This window comes from Trichomycterus rosablanca, chromosome 3 (genome assembly GCF_030014385.1).
Source record: "Trichomycterus rosablanca isolate fTriRos1 chromosome 3, fTriRos1.hap1, whole genome shotgun sequence".
Taxonomy (NCBI): Eukaryota; Metazoa; Chordata; class Actinopteri; order Siluriformes; family Trichomycteridae; genus Trichomycterus; species Trichomycterus rosablanca.
In genome coordinates this window covers 57,277,843-57,287,842 of record NC_085990.1, presented here as the reverse complement: position 1 = coordinate 57,287,842, position 10,000 = coordinate 57,277,843, and the positions used below count along the sequence as shown (strand labels likewise).

The window sequence follows — 10,000 nt, the reverse complement described above, 5'->3', positions numbered from 1 at the left end:
AGATAAAAATGATACTTTAGAGATTGGACGATAACTACACAAACTTTCTGGATCCAAACTATGATTCTTTAAAAATGGCTGGACTACTGCATGCTTAAAGGTTTTAGGAACGATAGCTGTAGTGAGAGAGGTGTTAATAATTGTAACTAGATCGCAAACTAGTACATCAAAGGATTCCTTTAATAGCCAAGTGGGAATAACATCAAGAGGAGATGTGGTGGTCTTCATGTGAGAGACAATTTCCTTTAACTGAAAAGGTGACACTGGTTCGAAGCTGTCAAATATAAAGGTGTTTGTTTCTTGGACAAAAGAAAAGTCATCTTTCATGGGCGTAAGGCGACACCTAATCTGTTCGACCTTACATAAAAAATATTTTAGGAACTCTTCACACCTTTCCACAGATGCATCACAGTTATGAGAGGTAGTAGGGCTGAGAACAGAATTGATCACATTAAACAAAACCTTTGGCTTGTAGTCAGCTCCAGCTGTTTGTACAGCCACTTGAAACTTAACCAGGCTAGCTTTCAGAATATCAAATGATATTTGTAATTTATCCTTTTTCCATCTGCGCTCTGCTCTTCTACACTCCCTCCTAAACACACGAAGCTCATCATTTAGCCATGGCTGTGACCTCATTTTAACATATTTATCTTTATAAGGGGCAATATCATCTCAAATCTCTGTGCATGATGAGTAAAACAAATCCCCCATTTCATCACTACTTATTAATACCTGAGTTTTAATATCCTGAGCTCTCACTGAAAGATCTGCATATGATACAGCAAAATCCTTTGCTGCACACGATTTAAAAATTCTAGAAGAACATCCTGGATTTTCATTGACTCTTATCTTTTTGGCCAACACCAAATCAAACATTAAGGACTTATGGTCTGAAAAAGCCACATCCTCACCCATAACATTATCCACCGATAAGCCATGGGCCAAGACTAAATCTAAAGTGTGGCCTCGCTCATGTGTAGAGCCGCTATTACACTGATTAAACCCAAACGAGTCAAGTAATTGAAGAAAGTCCTTTACCAATGGTCTATTAGGGCAGCATACATGAATGTTAAAATCCCCTAAAATCAAAATTTTATCTGAAATGGTTATAACTGAGGACAATAAATCAGAAAAGTCACAGATAAAATCTGTGTTTATTTTCGGTGGTCTGTATACGAGTATACATATTACAGGATCCACCGCGTCCACCTTTACAGCCTGTGCCTCAAAAGTGGAATATTTTCCCACCGACACAAGGCTACATTTAAATATGTTTCTAAAAATTAACGACCAACCGTTCGCGGTGAACTAAAAAAGCTGCAATCAGCAGGACAAAGTTCAGTAAAAGGGGACAATTCATCAGGATTTACCCAAGTCTCTGTTAAAAATAAGAAGTCCAGACCCTTGGACTTAAAATACTCATTTAAAACAAATGTCTTATTCAATATAGATCGCGCATTTACCAAAGCCAGCCTCGTTGCCAAACTCTCCTCCATTTCATCCATAGTCGTCATAAAGTCCAAAGAGTGAAGATTAGTGCAGTCTACTCCTCTTCTTCTGCGCACATGTGATCTCTGCTTTACGTGGCAATTCTGATTGTGGCTGCTTATCCGATCCGGACAAACAGCCACAAGATCAGCATACATTCCGCGTGTACGATGAGTGATAGTCCATCGTGAATAAGCATCTAGAAAATGAAAGTCTTCACAACCTGCGCGCTCTAGGCGTTTTATCCGCACCAACACGCCGCCTCTCTTTCCCCTTTTCCTGCTTCGTTTCCTTTTCCGAGGAAAGTAATACGGCAGGTGGGAAAAATGTTCCGGTAGAGTGAAAAAGTCCGGGTCACAAAACCTATGTCCTCTGACAACTTCGTTTTGATATGTCACAGCAGCTGGCCGAAGTTCCAACAAAGTTGAACGATTGTGGGTCAAAATAGCTGATTCAGTTGACTGACTGAATAAACAAACTTACAAACAAACACACACACAAAATTGACAAATTGAAATGCCTAAACAAATTAAAATGCCTAAACAGGAGCAGACGGCACGCCAACAGACACACTGGCGCCATCTTGACACACTGGCGAGTAGTGGTGACGATGCTCTACCTTTCTGCTCCGTAGATCCAGGCGATGGCGACGGTCTGGAAGACGACGACGATGATGAGGGGGAGCGTGGCGGAGTAATCATCAAACATCAGGACGAAGTAGTTCCCACAGCGCTGTGTGAAGATCAACCCGATCAGGAACGCCAACACACAGCTACACACTGACCCAGAAACACACACACACACAGCTGTGAGAAAGTATTCACCCCCCCCACTGCCTCTGTAACTGTACAGGTGTGTGTGTGTGTGTGTGTACCTGTGAAGATGATCTTGTGCCTCCTCAGGACCTTGAAGGTATCTGTGAGGGGTGTGAGGATTCCCTCCATGGTCCCGAACATGGTGGACAGTCCCAGGTTGAGCAGCATGAGGAAGAACAGAGCCGACCAGAAGGGACTCGCCGGGAACAGAGTCATGGCTTCAGTGAAGGCTATAAAGGCCAGACCTGTGCCCTCCACGCCCTGGTGTACACACACACACACACACACACACACACACACACACACACACACACACCTTCAGCTTACAGGTAACACACACCTCTAGGTGGCAGTATGGAGCTTCTGTAAGGACCCTGTGAATGAGTGAGTGAGTGAGTGAGGAACCTTCTTCATGACGTCCTCCAGGCTGCAGGCGCTGATGTTGTGCTCGGGGATGATCAGATGTTTCCCTTGGAGATGGTACCACTGTTCATACATCTCCACGGTAACCGACTCCACATCCGACGCGTTGAAGGATGGCGGAAGTGGAACGGAGAACCTGGATAACGCCATCAGATTCCTAACACACACACACACACACACACACACTTCCTGAATTTGAAGCTTTAACAGCAGTGAGTGAAATGGGCCGCGTTCCAAACCACACGTTAAACATACTACACAGTTCCACACTATGTGGTGATAATGATGTGAGAATTACTGCTGTGTGCTGTGTAAACAATGTCATATACAAGCAGATTTGTGAACGTGAAGCGGTGAACGGTGAAAGTGAAGCGATAGATGGTAAAGATGAAGCGGTGAATGGTGAAGATGAAGCGGTGAACAGTAAAGAAGTGGTGAACAATTAAGATGAAGCGGTAAACAGTGAAGATGAAGCAGTAAACAGTGAAGATAAAGCAGTGAATGGTAAAAATGAAGCGTTAAACAGTGAAGATGAAGCGGTAAACAGTGAAGATGAAGCAGTAAACGGTGAAGATAAAGCAGTGAATGGTAAAAATGAAGCGGTAAACAGTGAAGATGAAGCAGTAAATGGTGAAGATAAAGCAGTGAATGGTAAAAATGAAGCGGTAAACAGTGAAGATGAAGCAGTAAATGGTGAAGATAAAGCAGTGAATGGTAAAAATGAAGCGGCAAACAGTGAAGATGAAGCGGTAAACAGTGAGAGTGAAGCAGTAAATGGTGAAGATAAAGCAGTGAATGGTAAAATTGAAGCGGTAAACAGTGAAGATGAAGCAGTAAATGGTGAAGATAAAGCAGTGAATGGTAAAAATGAAGCGGTAAACAGTGAAGATGAAGCAGTAAATGGTGAAGATAAAGCAGTGAATGGTAAAAATGAAGCGGCAAACAGTGAAGATGAAGCAGTAAATGGTGAAGATAAAGCAGTGAATGGTAAAAATGAAGCGGCAAACAGTGAAGATGAAGCGGTAAACAGTGAGAGTGAAGCAGTAAATGGTGAAGATAAAGCAGTGAATGGTAAAATTGAAGCAGTAAACAGTGAAGATGAAGCAGTAAATGGTGAAGATAAAGCAGTGAATGGTAAAAATGAAGCGGTAAACAGTGAAGATGAAGCAGTAAATGGTGAAGATAAAGCAGTGAATGGTAAAAAATGAAGCGGTAAACAGTGAAGATGAAGCAGTAAATGGTGAAGATAAAGCAGTGAATGGTAAAGATGAAGCGGTGAATGGTGAAGATGAAGCGGTGAACAGTAAAGAAGTGGTGAACAATTAAGATGAAGCGGTAAACAGTGAAGATGAAGCAGTAAACAGTGAAGATAAAGCAGTGAATGGTAAAAATGAAGCGTTAAACAGTGAAGATGAAGCGGTAAACAGTGAAGATGAAGCAGTAAACGGTGAAGATAAAGCAGTGAATGGTAAAAATGAAGCGGTAAACAGTGAAGATGAAGCAGTAAATGGTGAAGATAAAGCAGTGAATGGTAAAAATGAAGCGGTAAACAGTGAAGATGAAGCAGTAAATGGTGAAGATAAAGCAGTGAATGGTAAAAATGAAGCGGTAAACAGTGAAGATGAAGCAGTAAATGGTGAAGATAAAGCAGTGAATGGTAAAAATGAAGCGGCAAACAGTGAAGATGAAGCAGTAAATGGTGAAGATAAAGCAGTGAATGGTAAAAATGAAGCGGCAAACAGTGAAGATGAAGCGGTAAACAGTGAGAGTGAAGCAGTAAATGGTGAAGATAAAGCAGTGAATGGTAAAATTGAAGCAGTAAACAGTGAAGATGAAGCAGTAAATGGTGAAGATAAAGCAGTGAATGGTAAAAATGAAGCGGTAAACAGTGAAGATGAAGCAGTAAATGGTGAAGATAAAGCAGTGAATGGTAAAAAATGAAGCGGTAAACAGTGAAGATGAAGCAGTAAATGGTGAAGATAAAGCAGTGAATGGTAAAGATGAAGCGGTGAATGGTGAAGATGAAGCGGTGAACAGTAAAGAAGTGGTGAACAATTAAGATGAAGCGGTAAACAGTGAAGATGAAGCAGTAAACAGTGAAGATAAAGCAGTGAATGGTAAAAATGAAGCGTTAAACAGTGAAGATGAAGCGGTAAACAGTGAAGATGAAGCAGTAAACGGTGAAGATAAAGCAGTGAATGGTAAAAATGAAGCGGTAAACAGTGAAGATGAAGCAGTAAATGGTGAAGATAAAGCAGTGAATGGTAAAAATGAAGCGGTAAACAGTGAAGATGAAGCAGTAAATGGTGAAGATAAAGCAGTGAATGGTAAAAATGAAGCGGTAAACAGTGAAGATGAAGCAGTAAATGGTGAAGATAAAGCAGTGAATGGTAAAAATGAAGCGGTAAACAGTGAAGATGAAGCAGTAAATGGTGAAGATAAAGCAGTGAATGGTAAAAATGAAGCGGTAAACAGTGAAGATGAAGCAGTAAATGGTGAAGATAAAGCAGTGAATGGTAAAAATGAAGCGGTAAACAGTGAAGATGAAGCAGTAAATGGTGAAGATAAAGCAGTGAATGGTAAAAATGAAGCGGTAAACAGTGAAGATGAAGCAGTAAATGGTGAAGATAAAGCAGTGAATGGTAAAAATGAAGCGGTAAACAGTGAAGATGAAGCAGTAAATGGTGAAGATAAAGCAGTGAATGGTAAAAATGAAGCGGTAAACAGTGAAGATGAAGCAGTAAATGGTGAAGATAAAGCAGTGAATGGTAAAAATGAAGCGGCAAACAGTGAAGATGAAGCAGTAAATGGTGAAGATAAAGCAGTGAATGGTAAAAATGAAGCGGCAAACAGTGAAGATGAAGCGGTAAACAGTGAGAGTGAAGCAGTAAACGGTGAAGATAAAGCAGTGAATGGTAAAAATGAAGCGGTAAACAGTGAAGATGAAGCAGTAAATGGTGAAGATAAAGCAGTGAATGGTAAAAATGAAGCGGTAAACAGTGAAGATGAAGCAGTAAATGGTGAAGATAAAGCAGTGAATGGTAAAAATGAAGCGGTAAACAGTGAAGATGAAGCAGTAAATGGTGAAGATAAAGCAGTGAATGGTAAAAATGAAGCGGTAAACAGTGAAGATGAAGCAGTAAATGGTGAAGATAAAGCAGTGAATGGTAAAAATGAAGCGGTAAACAGTGAAGATGAAGCAGTAAATGGTGAAGATAAAGCAGTGAATGGTAAAAATGAAGCGGTAAACAGTGAAGATGAAGCAGTAAACGGTGAAGATAAAGCAGTGAATGGTAAAAAATGAAGCGGTAAACAGTGAAGATGAAGCAGTAAACGGTGAAGATAAAGCAGTGAATGGTAAAAAATGAAGCGGTAAACAGTGAAGATGAAGCAGTAAACGGTGAAGATAAAGCAGTGAATGGTAAAAATGAAGCGGTAAACAGTGAAGATGAAGCAGTAAATGGTGAAGATAAAGCAGTGAATGGTAAAAATGAAGCGGTAAACAGTGAAGATGAAGCAGTAAATGGTGAAGATAAAGCAGTGAATGGTAAAAATGAAGCGGTAAACAGTGAAGATGAAGCAGTAAATGGTGAAGATAAAGCAGTGAATGGTAAAAATGAAGCGGTAAACAGTGAAGATGAAGCAGTAAATGGTGAAGATAAAGCAGTGAATGGTAAAAATGAAGCGGCAAACAGTGAAGATGAAGCGGTAAACAGTGAGAGTGAAGCAGTAAATGGTGAAGATAAAGCAGTGAATGGTAAAAATGAAGCGGTAAACAGTGAAGATGAAGCAGTAAATGGTGAAGATAAAGCAGTGAATGGTAAAAAATGAAGCGGTAAACAGTGAAGATGAAGCAGTAAATGGTGAAGATAAAGCAGTGAATGGTAAAGATGAAGCGGTGAATGGTGAAGATGAAGCGGTGAACAGTAAAGAAGTGGTGAACAATTAAGATGAAGCGGTAAACAGTGAAGATGAAGCAGTAAACAGTGAAGATAAAGCAGTGAATGGTAAAAATGAAGCGTTAAACAGTGAAGATGAAGCGGTAAACAGTGAAGATGAAGCAGTAAACGGTGAAGATAAAGCAGTGAATGGTAAAAATGAAGCGGTAAACAGTGAAGATGAAGCAGTAAATGGTGAAGATAAAGCAGTGAATGGTAAAAATGAAGCGGTAAACAGTGAAGATGAAGCAGTAAATGGTGAAGATAAAGCAGTGAATGGTAAAAATGAAGCGGTAAACAGTGAAGATGAAGCAGTAAATGGTGAAGATAAAGCAGTGAATGGTAAAAATGAAGCGGTAAACAGTGAAGATGAAGCAGTAAATGGTGAAGATAAAGCAGTGAATGGTAAAAATGAAGCGGTAAACAGTGAAGATGAAGCAGTAAATGGTGAAGATAAAGCAGTGAATGGTAAAAATGAAGCGGTAAACAGTGAAGATGAAGCAGTAAATGGTGAAGATAAAGCAGTGAATGGTAAAAATGAAGCGGTAAACAGTGAAGATGAAGCAGTAAATGGTGAAGATAAAGCAGTGAATGGTAAAAATGAAGCGGTAAACAGTGAAGATGAAGCAGTAAATGGTGAAGATAAAGCAGTGAATGGTAAAAATGAAGCGGTAAACAGTGAAGATGAAGCAGTAAATGGTGAAGATAAAGCAGTGAATGGTAAAAATGAAGCGGTAAACAGTGAAGATGAAGCAGTAAATGGTGAAGATAAAGCAGTGAATGGTAAAAATGAAGCGGTAAACAGTGAAGATGAAGCAGTAAATGGTGAAGATAAAGCAGTGAATGGTAAAAAATGAAGCGGTAAACAGTGAAGATGAAGCAGTAAATGGTGAAGATAAAGCAGTGAATGGTAAAAATGAAGCGGTAAACAGTGAAGATGAAGCAGTAAATGGTGAAGATAAAGCAGTGAATGGTAAAAATGAAGCGGCAAACAGTGAAGATGAAGCGGTAAACAGTGAGAGTGAAGCAGTAAATGGTGAAGATAAAGCAGTGAATGGTAAAATTGAAGCAGTAAACAGTGAAGATGAAGCAGTAAATGGTGAAGATAAAGCAGTGAATGGTAAAAATGAAGCGGTAAACAGTGAAGATGAAGCAGTAAATGGTGAAGATAAAGCAGTGAATGGTAAAAAATGAAGCGGTAAACAGTGAAGATGAAGCAGTAAATGGTGAAGATAAAGCAGTGAATGGTAAAAATGAAGCGGTAAACAGTGAAGATGAAGCAGTAAATGGTGAAGATAAAGCAGTGAATGGTAAAAATGAAGCGGCAAACAGTGAAGATGAAGCGGTAAACAGTGAGAGTGAAGCAGTAAATGGTGAAGATAAAGCAGTGAATGGTAAAATTGAAGCGGTAAACAGTGAAGATGAAGCAGTAAATGGTGAAGATAAAGCAGTGAATGGTAAAAATGAAGCGGTAAATAGTGAAGAAGCGGTAAACAGTGAAGAAGCAGTAAACGGTGAGAGTGAAGCAGTAAATGGTAAGAGTGAAGCGGTAAACAGTGAGGATAAAGCGGTAAACAGTGAAGATGAAGCAGTAAATGGTGAAATTGAAGTGGTAAATGGTGAAGATGAAGCAGTGAACGGTGAAGATGAAGTGGTAAACGGTGAGAGTGAAGCAGTAAATGATGAGAATGAAGCGGTAAATGATAAAGATGAAGCAGTAAACGGTGAAATTGAAGCGGTAAATGATGAAGATGAAGTGGTGGATAGTGAAAATGAAGCAGTGAATGGTAAAGATGAAGCGGTGAATGATGAGTGTAAAGCAGTGAATGATGAGAATGAAGCGGTAAATGATAAAGATGAAGCAGTAAACGGTGAAATTGAAGCGGTAAATGATGAAGATGAAGTGGTGGATAGTGAAAATGAAGCAGTGAATGGTAAAGATGAAGCGGTGAATGATGAGTGTAAAGCAGTGAATGATGAGAATGAAGCGGTAAATGATAAAGATGAAGCAGTAAACGGTGAAATTGAAGCGGTAAATGATGAAGATGAAGTGGTGGATAGTGAAAATGAAGCAGTGAATGGTAAAGATGAAGCGGTGAATGATGAGTGTAAAGCAGTGAATGATGAGAATGAAGCGGTAAATGATAAAGATGAAGCAGTAAACGGTGAAATTGAAGCGGTAAATGATGAAGATGAAGTAGAGAACGAGTTACAACACTACAGGTGCTAGACTGGCCTGCCTGCAGTCCAGAGCTTCTCCTACTGAACCCGTGTGGAGCATCGTGATGAGTGTTAGCTGATGTTTGGTTTAATGACTACTGTGTGTGTATGTGTGTGTGTGTGTGTGCAGTGTGTGTGTGTGTTTGTGTGTGTGTGTTTGTGTGTGTGTTTGTGTACAGAGTGTGTGTGTGTGTGTGTGTAAGTGGTGTGTGTGTGTATGCAGTGTGTGTGTGTTTGTGTACAGTGTGTGTGTGTGTGTGTGTGTGTGTGTGTGTGTGTGTGTGTACGTACTGCTGAACACACTCCTTGGTGTAGGTCTTGGCCCTGAAGCCCAGGACGGAGAAGACGACGAGCGAGGCCAGGATGGAGGTGAGGAAGTTGACGGTGGAGACGGTGATGGCGTCACGGTGACAGTTGTTATGGCGCTGGTTGTAGGAGGAGTACGCGATGATGGAGCCGAAACCCAAACCCAGAGCGAAGAACACCTGAGTGAAGGCCTGACGCCACACCTGCACGTCCGCCCAAAACTTCAACTGTTCCCACACACACAGAGGACGAGGACGGACAACAAACAGAGAGAGGTCAGTCCTGAACCCCTCTGATCTGTGGGGGGGGGTGTAGAGGGGGTACGTACCCGGGGGTAGAACATGTACTTCAGACCCTCAGCTGCCCCGTCCAGCATGAGACCCCGAACCAGGAAACACAGCAGGACCACGTACGGGAACACCGAGGAGAAGTACATCACCTGCACCACAACAGCCAATCAGAACCTCTCTACAACCTGGATAATTCTATTTACCATTCAATTCTATTTAACAATTCCCGCTCATATAACATTCAGGACAGGAACCTCCAACTCTACAACCTGGTTAACTCTAACATTTAATTATATTTAACATTCATTTCTATTGTACCATCAATTATAATTAACAACTCAATTCCATTTAACCATATTCACTTTCATATCTAATTTAGCATAGAAACCTCAACTCTAGAACCTAGTCCAATTCTATATGTCATTCAATTCTATTTAACATTTAAATTCTATTTCCCATTCAATTCTATTGTGCCATCAATAATAATTAACAACTCAATTCTATTTACAATTCACTTCCA

The 10,000-nt window shown here is 40.4% G+C and overlaps 1 protein-coding gene across 1 annotated transcript in view; it reads right to left on the bottom strand.

The window, feature by feature from the left end:
• The window catches only part of slc6a16b (solute carrier family 6 member 16b), a 31,554-nt gene that overhangs the window by 8,131 nt on the left and 13,423 nt on the right, over positions 1-10,000 (bottom strand). Inside the window, exons 6-10 of the mRNA XM_062991529.1 lie at positions 9,519-9,629; positions 9,176-9,417; positions 2,709-2,883; positions 2,363-2,564; positions 2,108-2,267 (exon numbers count right to left, since the gene is read on the bottom strand). Coding sequence (XP_062847599.1) covers positions 2,108-2,267; positions 2,363-2,564; positions 2,709-2,883; positions 9,176-9,417; positions 9,519-9,629 — 890 coding nt within the window. The remainder of the gene's footprint in view (positions 1-2,107; positions 2,268-2,362; positions 2,565-2,708; positions 2,884-9,175; positions 9,418-9,518; positions 9,630-10,000) is intronic.